Raw genomic sequence first — 14,205 nt, 5'->3', positions numbered from 1 at the left:
CTGTCTCAAGGAGTTCTGCTTGTAGTTAAAAACTATTTATTAGCACTTGCTCTACGCCAGGTGTTCACTGATGGAGACACAGGAGATATAGCAGTGAACAAAGCAGACAACCCCTTCCCTCCCGGAGCTCACGTTGAAAGAGAAAGGGGGTTGGGGCCGTCTGGAGGTTCAGTCACAGCCTGAGTCTTACAACTTCTGGGGGCTGGGTACAGTGATGTTAATTCTGTTGCAGTGGTACCTGAGACATCCCACCAGAAACACTTTTCAACCTTGACTGTTCCTGCCGGGGCAGCCGACTTCCTCAACACTTGGCATCTCTAACAGGTACCACCCAGCCTGCCTGTACAGAGGTCAGGCATTCCACCACATGGCCCCTTTGCTCCTGCATTCAGTGGCAACAGTTCCTCTCCAAAGGGACTAAACGTGACAACTGACCCCAAGAAACCACCGAGATTCAGGACGTGGGATGTGTACTTGCACACGGCCAGAACTTACCTGATCTGCTTCACTCCATTGCCCACATAACCAGGGCTCTCACTCAGGTCCAGATTCAATGGGCAGGTACAGAGCCTGGTGCAGGTGGGCAGGTGGCCCTCAAGGCCCTTTCCTCAATTTTAGCAGCAAATTGGGGTGCTCTTTCCATTCAAGCTTGTGCTTAAGAGAAGCAAGATGGAGCAGCCCCTTCCCTCCATGATCAAGAGCTTCAGACACACCCAGAAGACGTGCATGTACAAAGCATGGATGGACACATGGACACCCAGGTCCTAAGGACATTCACGAGACGATAATCTACACGTGAACGTAGTGTTGACTGGATGCGTCAGGATGGAGAGGTGAAGCCAAGGAGCAGAGTCAATCTTCAGAGCTGAGGGAGGCTCAGAGAACACGAAACCAAGGATAGGAACCACCGAAGTCCACACAATCATCTGGTAGACAAGCCAGAGCTCCCTATCCCTTCTGATGCCTTTTGCCCCGGACGTCCCTCACGTCATAGAGCCAGTGAGAAAAGCCCCCTTTGCCTGGGAAGCACAGCTGGGGTTCTTCCTGGAGGGAGGGGGTGGTACGATGCCACTGTCTCAAGGGCCGTCACAGTGCCCCCCCACCCCCGAAAGCATCTGGAAGGATTCAGATGTGTCTTGGCCATCTGCCTCTGACCATCTTAATATCCTCCCGTGTCCCCAGGAGGGGGCGCTTCACCAAGTCTCTCTGGTTGTTGCTGAGGAGGAGCTGCCAAACGGGGATGCTGCTGGGAGAGGAAAGTGGGGGAGCAATGGGATGCCGCTGCGGCTCTTCCCGGGCCATCTGCGAACAGAGGAACACACTACCTAGGAATCCCGGCGAGGTAAACGTGCAACGTCGTCATGGTCTGTGGGCACAGGCTGGGTGGGCTGGACGATACCCGAGCACCCAGGGAGGCTCTTTACACCATCCCATTGGCTCGTTACTGGGCTTGGGGGTAGCAGCTGAGGGTGTGCGTGTGTGTCACCAGCTGGGAAGAAACAGCTGGATGTGTCAGCCTCACCCCTGTGCTGGGCTGGGCACTGCCCAGTGTCTCGTGGGCTCGGATGTCATGGAAACGCTTTCTTCCTTCCTGCTTTCTAGTCTCATCCTCTCAGCCCCAGTTATTTTGACCTGAGCCTTCAGACAAGATGGAGTTGTTCATGTTTTCATTCAACAAATATCTGTGGAACTTACAGTGTACTCGGCACTGGGATACCAGAGTGAAGGGGGTCCCATTACCAACCCATCCAGGGAACAGACCATTAAGACAGTATGGATAGGAGTCGGCATAGGATGTGCATGGGGAGCTCTGACACAGCTGCCACGTGTCTAGGAAGTCAGGCCATGACCCTGGGGTGTAGACTCCAGACCCTTGCTTTCACCTCAGCTCCAGAAAAGTTCATGAAGTACATGTTACAGAGGTCCCTATTTTATGGATGAGGAGAGAGAGGCCTAGAGTCCCACAGGAAGTTGAGAGTAAATCTGGAGTTAGGACTCTTGTCCCCTGTCCCCTAGCACAGGACTTGTGCCCATGTCACCCTGATCCCTGCTAGGTAAAATGTTCTGCACGATTCCCACCCCAAGGGGCTTGCTGGGCTGTGAGGAAGATAAAATTGACGTACTTATGTGAAACAATAAAAGTCATATAAAGTGGCATACAACAGAATTTAAAAAGGTGAAATTCAGACAGTGAGTGGCATGACTGAATGCAGGATAGACGTTGAAGGCTGCAGACGAGCCTTGCTCTCCCTGCTGGCTCCAAGGACCACATTTTGGGTACACGCAAGAGGACGCAACCTCCTGAGCGTGGGAGGAGAGTCCGGGGGAGCTGGGTTGGTTTAACATTTCTCACTGATAAAGCAGAGTGATTCCATTCATGGATCCTTGAGATGGGATCGCATTGATCTGCTGAATGCACATGCACCTTGTCCGTTATTTACCTGGGTATTTCTACGGGCAGGAGTTTATGGGTGGGGGGCTGTGTTCTCCACCATCCCCTGGAGGGCCGGGCCTGCGGAGCATTCCGCCTTGGCCTCGGAGTCCCTGTCTCATTCTGGACTGCCTGACACCCAGCTGACCTGCGGGCACCCTGTGAGCATACGCTGTTGATGAGGATGGTGACAATGACGATGGTGTTGGGAAACCAAGAGCCCTTAAGCTGGGAGCGATTGGCCCCAGGTAACTGGAGAGCAGGTAGCTCTCCACGCTCTAGTTTAAGAGGGTAAATATTCAAAAGCCTAGAGACAGAGGGATGAAAAATTAAGATCTGTGAGTTGTTACTGCAAAAGAATTTGTCTCTTTGAAGAAGGACTCAGCAGAGGACTCTTCCAACTGGTCAGCTCTTCTTGCGTGCACTCAAAGTGTGATTGACTGATATGCAGCTTCCCTGGAGGGCTTCTAGGAAAAGCCCTCTGCAAAACCACGTGTATTTCTGGAATCTGATGGGATGAAATAGTTTTCACGAAACGACCAGTGCCATGTCTGTGCTACAGGTTACACTGAACGGCCAGGGCACTGCTCTCACCTTACTTCCTGGAAAAGGGCTAAAATGGTGTATGATCCCACAGGCAGACGCCTCAGTGCCCGCTGGCGATTCTCCTCCGGTGGACATTCTGGATATGCTCCCATCAGGCCAATGAGAGACACTAATTCCTTTTAAAGGAATGCTTCCATGTGCTTTCCACTTGCCCCAGCACTGGTTTATTAAGCAAGAGCTGGCCAGCCTGGAGTGAGCCCAGAGGTGAAAATGATGAAGGTATTGGGAAATAGGAGGTGTGAGGGGAGGGGAAAGGCCTGATGCAAGGAGACCAATCTGTTTCTTTGGCTTTGTTGTAGCCACCAGGGAATAGAATACACTTAAACTCAGCAAGAGGAATTCAACTCAGTAACAAAGGGCTTCTACTGTCTAATGGTAGACAAGGAAATCCTCTCTGCAGGAAGTCATGAGATTTCTGATTCTTTCTGGAATGATTGAGAGGGTGTGATTCCGGAATAAATGGAGTTCTTTTTGTTTGCTTGTTTTGTTTTGTTTTTCTGGAGCATTTAATGTCTCTGTGAGATTAGTACCTATACGCTGTACCCTGATAAGGTTGTTTAGGTATCATGGTACTTTATGGATTTAGATCTAAAATGTGGTTTCCCTACATTTAAAAAAACTGCCCTTCACTTGAAGGAATTGACAGTCACTCAGCCTCTCTGATGTCGGACCCGCCACTGTTCACGTACCTTTATGCTTTGCGTGCATGCATTGCTCTTGCCTCTTAATTTACATGGTGTGTGTGTGTGTGTGTGTGTGTGTGTGTGTGTGTGTGTGTGATTATGGGTGTGGTTCTGGCTCTGTCAAGTGAGAGGGATTTTTCTTCAAGCGCAGGCACATAATTCAGTTGAATCCAACATGAGCTTAATAAGGCACCTACCTGCCTTTCAATTATCTGCAGTGTCTAGAAGCTGGCTCTGCCACAGGTAACCTTACACTGTATTGCTGAGTGACTTTGCTGGGTGGCTGAGTGACATAGAGCATATATGAGCAAATAATGAGGTTTGGAAAACATGTTTTTAGATGAGAGTAATACAGGCTAAAGACAGTCATACTCCACTCATCACTCCTACATCACCAAGGAATAAACAAGAGGTCAGAGTGGGGAAAATAAGGCTGCAGAGACTGGTAAGGTTCTCAGGAGGAGGAAGGACAAAATAAAGCTTGGATGGAGTCCAGAGCTGGGGGAGGAGAGAATGGGATGCTGTGTCAGCTTGGGCAAAAGCAGTCATTCCTCATTCTCCCAGGGTGGGCTGGCATTCTCAGGGTCAAGGGCAACACTCCTTGGTGTTTGCCCTCGGTGCGGGGTATGCGACACCAGCTGATGTCATGAGCCAGCAGATGTCCCACTGAGGAGAGGAGCCCACTCCTGTGTTTACTCTTAGCACCCTAGCACAATGGCATCTCCACCGGAGGGCAAGCACAGCCAGGAAGGGCTGAAGTGATGGGGGAGACCAGGTCGGCCCCTCCTGGTCCACACCTGCACCTCTCCCCATGGCCAGAGGGGGAACTGATGGAGCCAGAGTCCAAGGGGGAGATCGCACCGCCCTAGCACTGGGGAAGAGTGAAGATTACGAAAGGAGGCAGGTCGGTCCTTGCATCCTGGCTCTGCCTCTTTCTTGTCACTTCATCGTTAGAACTGGGATAAAGTTTAGCAAGGTGGTTGGTACAGGAATCAGTAACTCTCATGCACTACCTTCCAGTGATTAGAAAATATGACAGAAGAGGTTCTAATTCACAACAAAAAAACTGTGAGATCCCTAGGGGAACCTAATAGCAACAGCAACCACAAAACAAAATGCACAAGAATAAGAAGAAAACATTGAAAACAAACAAGCAATGAGTAGAAATCACTGTATCAGAAACCATCATGGAATAGAAAGCTTTAGTAATGACAATGGTGTGATCGCACAAAGAGATGACTGGAACAGGACAGAGAATGCATGAATTCAATGTAATAAAAGTAGTATTTCAATGCGGGAAAAGGAGGATATACTTTTATGCAGCAAAAACGTACATAAGGGAAAAGAACATTGACCCAAATTCCCACTCCTCAGAATCAATCACTATTAATATTTTGACGCATGTATTTGCTTTCACCCTTTTCTCCGTGTTAACATCGTTTAATAAATCACATACGTAATAAATAAGCACAATGTCCTTTAGAATCCATGGCTTAAGTTCTGTCTAAAATGGCCAGCCAGGTGTACTGCTGTCTCCTTCTCCCAGGATCAAGCCTGAGAAATTATAGAAACATGGAAGTCATGGACACTAGGAATCACCAGTGATGACACATAACTCTGAGAAACCCCAGGGGATCTCAAGGCTGTTTGAGCTGACTTATGCGGGGGTTTGGTCCTTGCCCATTGTCTGCCGCTTTACAATAGAAATATGGAGCAGCAGCCCAACCACCAGTGCCCTTGTCTGTAGTTCAATGTCTGTCATTCAGTGTATCTGTAGTTCATAGGTAGGGTTGTCATATTTAGCAAATAGAAATATAAGATGTGCAGTTCAATTTTAAATTCAACAAATAATTTTTTAATATAGGTGGGTTCCATACAATATTTGGGGCATGCTTATGTTAAAATGTTTTTGCTGTTTATGTGAAATTCAAGTTCCACTAGGCAGCCTCTATTTTTTCTGGTGGCCCTATTCATAGCTGACTGGGATAGTAATGCCTGCCCTGAAGGTCAAGCTGCTGGCATGTAGCTGGCCTCCACAGGACTGGGGACATATCTGGCCTTCATTCCAGGGTGATGAGAGAAGCCTGTAAGTAACCTGCTGTCACGGAGCTTTTCACATGGGGAGGGGGAACCAGAGTCTGTGCCCGGCTCATTGAGATGTTTCCCCACCAGTTTTTGGGATTTTGTAGAGCTTGGTAGTTCCTAACTTCTGCTTCCATCATTCCCTTGACTCAAACCCTACAGCTGTGTAATAGTAGGGTAGGGAGGTCACTAACTCTCGGAAGTCTTCCCCAGATCCAAACTTCTGCCTAGCGACCCGCCCAGCTGCAAGACCCTTGCACACCTGTGGACCACCATGGCATAAGGCTAGATTGCAACTTGATCTATGATCCAGGGCAGAGAGTCTCTGCTGTGGCTCCAAATAAGCAACAATTATTATAATTGAATGGGTAATTGTTGTTCTTATGGAATTTTCCCTTGCTTTTTATTCTTCTGCATACAGGTAGGATCTGGTTGGAAAGCCTGATGAGCCAAATTCTAGAAAAAGCTTGTGTAAACTTGGCCTAAAAATCTGTTTCTGTCTAAAAGTCAAAATCATAACCCTGACACTGATATCTGGGAAGATTTGAATAAACCTCTAACATCTGTTTTGCTTGTCAAAACTTGTATAGAATTTTACACTGAAAATGGTTTTTGGATATCCTATCACAAAAGGAGAATGTTCCCAGCCATAACTGCCTCCGTGCTAATCTGAGTGTCATCTGTTAACCGGGACCATTATTCTTTTTTTTAAATTAATTTTTATTGGAGTATAGTTGCTTTACACTGTTGTGTTACTGTCTACTGTACAGCAAAGTGAGTCAGCTATACTCATACATATGTCCCCTCTTTTTTTGATTTCCTTCCCATATAGGTCACTATAGAGCATTGAGTAGAGTTGCCTGTGCTATATAGTAGGTTCTCATTAGTTATCTATTTTATACATAGTATCAATAGTGTATATATGTCAATCCCAATCTCCCAATTCATCCCACTCCCCCCTTTTCCCCTTGGTATCCATATGCTTGTTCTACATTTGTGTCTCTATTTCTGCTTTACAAATAAGATCATCTATACCATTTTTCTAGATTCTACATATATGCATTAATATACAATATTTGTTTTTCTATTTCTGACTTATCTCACTCTGTATGACAGGCTCTAGGTCCATCCACATCTCTACAAATGACCTAATATCGTTTCTTTCTATGGCTGAGTAATATTCCATTGTATATATGTACCACAGCTTCTTTATCCATTCCTCTGTTGACGGACATTTAGGTTGCTTCCATGTCCTGGCTACTGTAAATAGTGCTGCAGTGAACACTGGGGTGCATGTGTCTGTTTGAATTATGGTTTTCTCTGGGTATATGCCCAGTAGTGGGATTGCTGGGTCATATGGTAGTTCTATTTTACTTTTTTAAGGAACCTGCATACTGTTCTCCATGGTGGTTGTACCAATTTACATTCCCACCAACAGTGCAAGAGGGTTCCCTTTTCTCCACACCCTCTCCAGCATTTATTGTTTGTAGATTATTTGTTGATGGCCATTCTGACTGGTGTGAGGTGACACCTTATTGCAGTTTTGATCTGCACTTTTCTAATAATTAGTGATCTTGAGCATCTTTTCATGTGTTTGTTGGCCATCTGTATGTCTTCTTTGGAGAAATGTCTATTTAGATCTTCCACCCATGTTTTGATTGGGTTGTTTGTTTTTTTGGTATTGAGCTGCATGAACTGTTTGTATATTTTGGAGATTAATCTTTTGTCAGTTTCTTCATTTGTAAACATTTTCTCCCCTTTTAAGTGTTGTCTTTTCATCTTGTTTATGGTTTCCTTTGCTGTGCAAAAGCTTTTAAGTTTCATTAGGTCCCATTTGTTTATTTTTGTTTTTATTTCCATTACTCTAGGAGGTGAGTCATAAAAGATCTTGCTGTGATTTATGTCAGAGTGTTTTTCCTATATTTTCCTCTAAGAGTCTTATAGTGTCCAGTCTTACATTTAGATCTTTAATCCATTTTGAGTTCATTTTTGTGTATGGTGTTAGGAATTGTTCTAATTTCATTCTTTTACATGTAGTTGTCCAGTTTTCCCAGCACCATCTATTGAAGAGGCTGTCTTTTCTCCATTGTATATTCTTGCCTCCTTTATCATAGATTAGGTGACCATAGGTGCATAGATTTATCTCTGGGTTTTCTATCCTGTACCATTGATCTATATTTCTGTTTTTGTGCCAGTACTGTCTTGATTACTGTAGCTTTGTAGTATAGTTTGAAGCTGGGGAGCCTGATTCCTCCAGTTCCATTTTTCTTTATCAAGATTGCTTTGGCTATTTGGGGTCTTTTGTGTTTCCATACAAATTGTAAAATTTTTTGTTCTAATTCTGTGAAAAATGCCATTGGTAATTTGATAGGGATTTCATGAAACTGTAGATTGCTTTGGGTAGCATAGTCATTTTTCACAATATTGATTCTTCCACTCCAGGAGCACAGTATATCTCTCCATCTGTTTATGTCATCTTAGATTTCTTTCACCAGTGTTTTATAGTTTTCTGCATACAGGTCTTTTGCTTCCTTAGGTAGGTTTATTCCTAGGTATTTTATTCTTTTTGTTGCAGTAGTAAGTGGGACTGTTTCCTTAATTTCTCTTTCAGATTTTTCATCATTAGTGTATAGGAATGCAAGACATTTCTGTGCATTAATTTTGTATCCTGGAAGGAGAAATTGCAACTGACACAGAAATACAAGGGATCATAAGAGACTACTACAAGCAACTATATGCCAATAAAGCAGACAAACTGGAAGAAACGGACAAATTCTTGGAAAGGTACAACTTTCCAAGACTGAACCAAGAAGAATTAGAAAATATAAACACACCAATCACAAGTAATGAAATTGAAACTGTAATTAAAAATATTCCAACAAACAAAATTCCAGGACCAGATGGCTTTATAGGCAAATTCTATCAAACATTTAGAGAAGAGTTAACAACTATCCTTCTCAAACTCTTCCAAAAAATTTCAAAGGGAGGAACACTCCCAAACTCGTTCTATGAGGCCACTGTCACCCTATATCTTTTTGAATTATAGTTTTGTTTGGCTATATTCCCAAGAGTGGGATTGCTGGATCATATGGTAATTCTATTTTTAGTTTTCTGAGGAGTGTACATACTGTTTTCCACAGTGGCTGCACCAACTCACATTCTAACCAACAATGTAGGAGAGTTCCCTTTTCTCCACACCCTCTCCAGCATTTGTTATTTGTAGACTTTTTAATGATGGCCCTTCTGACCAGAGTGAGGTGGTACCTCACTGCAGTTTTGATTTGCATTTCTCTAGTAATTAGCCATGTTGAGCATCTTTTTATGTGCCTATTGGCCATTTGTATTTCTCCTTTGGAGAAATGTCTCTCTAGGCCTTCTGCCCATTTTTTGATTGGGTTGTTTGTTTCTTTGTTGTTGAGTTGTTTGCATATTTTGGAAATTAAGCCCTTGTCAGTCGCATCGTTTGCAAATATTTTCTCCCATTCTGTAGGTTGTATTTGCATTTTGTTTATGTTTTCCTTTGCTGTGCAGAAGCTTGTAAGTTTGATTTGGTCCCATTTGTTCATTTTTGTTTTTATTCCTATTGCCTTGGGAGACTGACCTAAGAAAACATTGGTATGATTTATGTCAGAGAATGTTTTGCCTATGTTCTCCTATAGGAGTTTTATGGTGTCATGTCTTATGTTTAAGTCTTTAAGCCATTTTTAGTTTGTTTTTGTGTATGGTGAGAGGGCGTGTTCTAACCTCATTGATTTACATGCAGCTGTCCGGCTTTCCCAACACCACTTGCTGAAGAGACTTTCTCAAAGACTCCATTTTGAGAAAAAACCCTGAGTGGAAGAGGGCTGAATAGTAGTTGGTAGTAATCCACCCACAGAATAACTGAGTATCACATGATGTTGACTGATAGAGTTGGGTATGAAGCAGGGTAAGTTGTCAGTGGGGCTGAGAGGTGGTTCTCCAAAGATGAGGATCACTGAATGGGATGAGTAAGTTTCAGAACCAGTACATGATCAGCACTACAGTCTAACACAGAATCTTTATATTAGAAATCTGCTTTATTCAACACAACAAAAGAAAGCAAAGAGAGCAGAGAAAAACATTGTAGGGATATAACTGCTGCTGAGAGGGTGGTGTCAATACCATTTAGGGACACTGCATGGGAAGATAACTTATTTGTTCTGTGGGGAACTCCTGAGTCTAGATAGAATGGGCAGGACAGTTAAAGGGAAGATTCCCTGCTCTGTTTTCATGATCTCAAGTGACAGTTTTCAAGGAGGGCATAGGTCATTTTCTTCCTAGAATCATGGTAGACTGATGAAACTGATAATAAGATGGGAACATCAATAGGATGTCTACATATGTTCATGACACTGATTGGTGACCTTCGGATGGTGAGTAATGGAGGCTCGGGTGAAGCCAGTATAGACAGAGGAAATGAGGACTTACCACTTCTGCTCTAACTCATAGGCCAAGAGAAGTTGGAGACAGGAGAGAAGCAGCAACCCAAGAAGAGGGCAATGCCGCTGGATGGGGGGTTGAGACAATGTGGGACCAAGTACCAACAGGAGGATTTCAGTGCTTGTAGTTCTTCCTGCTGGAGGAGGAGGTGGTGGTTTATTTGACGGTGGAACCGCTGTCCCTGGAGGAGCTGAGGCCACCCACTATGGCTCTGCCACTGCCGGAACTGAAGCCACCTCCAACGCTGTGACCACTGCTGTAGGAATAGTCATTGCCTCTGTCCAGGCCTAAGCTACCTGATACCACTGACACTGCCATAGCCATTGGAGATGGTAGACTGCATGTGGCCATGGTCTGTCTCAGATCAGTCTCTGGATCATGTGGTCGAGCTCAGCAGTCTCCTGCTTGGTGTTATACACGTTATCCCTTTGTCTATGTACCTTGACCTGCAGCTCCTTACACTGTAGTACAGAAGAACAGAGATGCAGTGTGCATGGGGGTAGATACAGTGTTTATGGGCTTTCACATGCCAAAAATGGCTTTCAATTCCCAGCCATCTAATAAACTCACACCAAACGATGCGACATCTCTGGAAATAGTAGATGGCACAAGATTATTTGCTGCTGCACAACTGAATAGTTCCGTATGATCATTGAGCACCTAGTTTTTCAATAAACTAGTGATGTTCTTAGTGATGTCTAAGGGATTTCACAATCAGGAAGAGGTTGAAGGCAAAACTCAGTAGAGCAATGTCATTAAACTCTTTTTTCTTTTTATTCAATAGGCCCAACTGTAAATTCTTTAATTGTCTACGTGAACTGAGCAATGACAGACCTCCTATGAAATCATCCAGGGTCTTTGTATTTCAAACTCCACTCAAAAAACTGTGGTAGGCTGGTGCAGCTGAGTGTAACCACCTGGGGCGCGGGCACAGGATTTCTCTCCCATTGCTGGCAACTGCTCACCTTGGTCTGGTGTAAGGACTTGGCCTCAGCTTGCCTCATTTGAACAATCTCCCCATATAGGCCTTTGACCTCAGGAATGGTGCTGTCCAGGTCCAGATTATGGTTGTTGTCCACGGAGAGGACCGCAGAAATGTCTGAGCTGTAGGATTGCATCTGAGAGCACTCCTACCAGATATGGATTGTTAGTACCTCTGATTCCAGTGATACATCTATGAGATCCAACTCCCAAACATTCCATCCACTCAGACTCTTAAGCAGAAAAATGAACAAACCAATGAACAAACAGGGTAAGGTTCTCTCCATCTCAAAGTAAGAACATAAGTGATCAATTTGATCGTTAAGGGTATTTATCTTGGTGTGCAGTTCAACCTCATTCATGCAGCATCCTCGTCCTGGGAAAGGAGGAACAACTCAGAGTCAGCCGACCCCGACTCCCAGCCCACCCAATATATTCTCCTCCCATGTGTGGGCTCTTCCAGCCTTCAACAAAGGAATGGAGACACCTAATATTGCTAAACTCACCTTCTTCAGTGTTACAGGTTCATTCGGTGCTGTTGCAGGCTTATTTATTTCTTCTTCATTTCCAGAGAGGGTGCTGAAAGACGCTTGAGCCAGTGAGCAAAGGATTCGAAAGCCAATGGAAATTTTCATTTCCATTGGATATTTTTCCTAAGCAATGATACCCTCAAATGGACCTAGTCACTCGGTAGACTTGAAGTGTGGTTTTCAGAAAACTGAGCTCACTTCTCTCCTGTAACTCACTTGTTCTTGAAGTCCTCCACCAGATCCTGCGTGTGTCTGAGTTATGAATCCGGGAAGCCACTAAAGAAGAGGAGAGATTCCTTCCACCCCCTGAGGTTGTTGATGTACTGCTCAAACGTAGGCATCAGGGTCAGCCTCATGGGCTTGGATCCCTGCTGCTGAAGGAGGGTCCACTTGGTATCCAGGCCCTTGTTCTGCTGCTCCAGGAACCACATCTGCAGGAAGGCAAGAGAGTCGTTTGCCAGACATAGAAAGAAAGGAACAAGTGTCTGTATTACCTGGTTTCCAAGTAGGCTGGAGTGGTGTCCATGGTGCTGGGCTACTAAGGGAATATACAGAGGCTCAGATTGGGCAGTATGCTCCGTTGATATTCTTCCTTCTCAACCGGCAGATCTCACTGATGAAATGCCCCCATAGACTTTTGAGCTGTTCCTGCCCTATAAGTTATTGTGCCTATCAGTGATTTTTCATCACTTCCTCTCTTTCTCTTGAGAAGCAGAATCAAAAATGTAATTTAAAATAGTTTTTACCTGATGTATTATACAAAGCTTTTATTTTCTAAAATAAAAGGGATGTTAAATGTTATCTGATGATTAGATTCTAATCTAAACTCCCATTTAGTGCATATATCTCTTCTAAAACACTCTTGATAGATGGTCATACTCTGTTTCTAGAATAACTTTTTTTTTAAAAAAACAAATTATAGGGGCTTCCCTGGTGGCGCAGTGGTTGAGAGTCCGCCTGCCAATACAGGGGACACGGGTTCGTGCCCTGGTCCGGGAAGATCCCATATGCCGCGGAGTGGCTAGGCACGTGAGCCATGGCCGCTGAACCTGCGCGTCCGGAGACTGTGCTCCGCAACGGGAGAAGCCACAGCAGTGAGAGGCCCGCGTACCACACACACACACACACAAAACCAACAAATTATAAATATTTGCACATCTCAAATGTTTCTCTTTTTCACCTGGATGGAAAATAATTCCACTTTTATTTTCTTCTCTTTTTCATTTTTTTTCTTCCTGCTGGAAAGGTAGGCCAGAACCTCAGAGAAGGTAGTGACTGGCCTTTTCTTTGTATCCCATTGTAGACCCATTGGTGGTAAGTGTTAATCCACTTCATTCTCTCTTTTCCTTTTCTTTGCTTCAGGATTATCAAGAGTTGAGAATTCTTCCCAGGCAGGAATGAGAGACATTTAAGGGATCAGTAGTTGTAAATGATTTCCATCACCTTCTGCCTGTGGTCCATATGGAGCCTGTCCTGCATCGCAGTGGAGAGCTAGCCCGAGTCCCCTCCTCCCTCTCTCCCAAGGCTCCCCCTGGTAGGACATTGGTTGCGTCTCTCGACTGGGGACTCTGAAATCCCAGTGGAGGGCAGGTGCTCCCGGCTCACCTTGTCGATGAAGGAGGCGAACCTGTTGTTGAGGGTCTTGATCTGCTCCCGCTCCTCAGTCTTGACTCGCTGGACGGTGGGGTCGATTTGCAGGTTGAGGGGAGTCAGGAGACTGGTTGATGATGACCTCTTGGATGCCTCCAGGGGGGCAGGTGAGGAAGCCAGAGCCCCCATAGCCACCACCAAAGCCAGCTCCACCACCGAGCCCAAAACCACCATCAGCTCCACCGCCGAAACCAAATTCACTCCCGGCTCCACCTCCAAAGCCAAGACTGCTTCCAGCTCTGCCGCCATATCCGCCACCGAGGGCACAGCTGCCCCCTCCGAGGGAGATCCTCTTGGAGCCCCCAATGCCATAGAGGCTGCGGCTGCCAAAGCTAGCTCCTCCACCCACTCCAGCAAGGCCACCACTGCCCCTGGAGTGGCACACGGGCATGCTGCTGAAGCCAGAGTGGCCGACCCCAGGGACTCTGGCTGAGCCGGCACTGAAGACACGGCGGCTGCTGCTTTGGCTTCTCATGGTGGATTTGGAAGTCATGGTTCCTGAAGTCGAAGAGGCTGGGGAAGGCGTGAGAGGTGGAGGGTAGAGCTGAGAGGAAAAGTATGAGACAGGTTTCCAGCAGCCAGTGTACAGGGAGGAATGCGCTTGGCTGCAGGTAGGGAAGGACTGGGCTTTACAAACAGTGAGATCATACCTGGGTTGTTAGAAAAGATATAAAATATGAAGAATGCTTTTTGGCTTCCTTTAGCCATGGAAAAATTCTCCTGCCTTTGATCTTTGATTTATATCAATACAACAAGACTATTCTTAATTCACTGAGGCTGG

The 14,205-nt window shown here is 45.3% G+C and overlaps 1 protein-coding gene across 1 annotated transcript; it reads right to left on the bottom strand.

Annotated features, from left to right (window-relative positions):
- Window positions 1–948: 948 nt before the first annotated feature.
- LOC116761170 (keratin, type II cytoskeletal 6A-like) lies at window positions 949–13,917 on the bottom strand. Its single transcript, XM_032646939.1, is given in 11 exon segments — window positions 949–1,044; window positions 1,156–1,302; window positions 2,603–2,738; window positions 10,560–10,628; window positions 10,630–10,724; window positions 11,229–11,395; window positions 11,531–11,620; window positions 11,747–11,809; window positions 11,989–12,205; window positions 13,380–13,491; window positions 13,493–13,917. Coding segments are annotated over 11 exon segments (1,617 nt in total).
- Window positions 13,918–14,205: the final 288 nt, after the last annotated feature.

This window comes from Phocoena sinus, chromosome 10, assembly GCF_008692025.1.
Source record: "Phocoena sinus isolate mPhoSin1 chromosome 10, mPhoSin1.pri, whole genome shotgun sequence".
Taxonomy (NCBI): Eukaryota; Metazoa; Chordata; class Mammalia; order Artiodactyla; family Phocoenidae; genus Phocoena; species Phocoena sinus.
The sequence above is the reverse complement of the archived record's forward strand: the minus strand, read 5'-3'. Positions and strand labels throughout refer to the sequence as shown.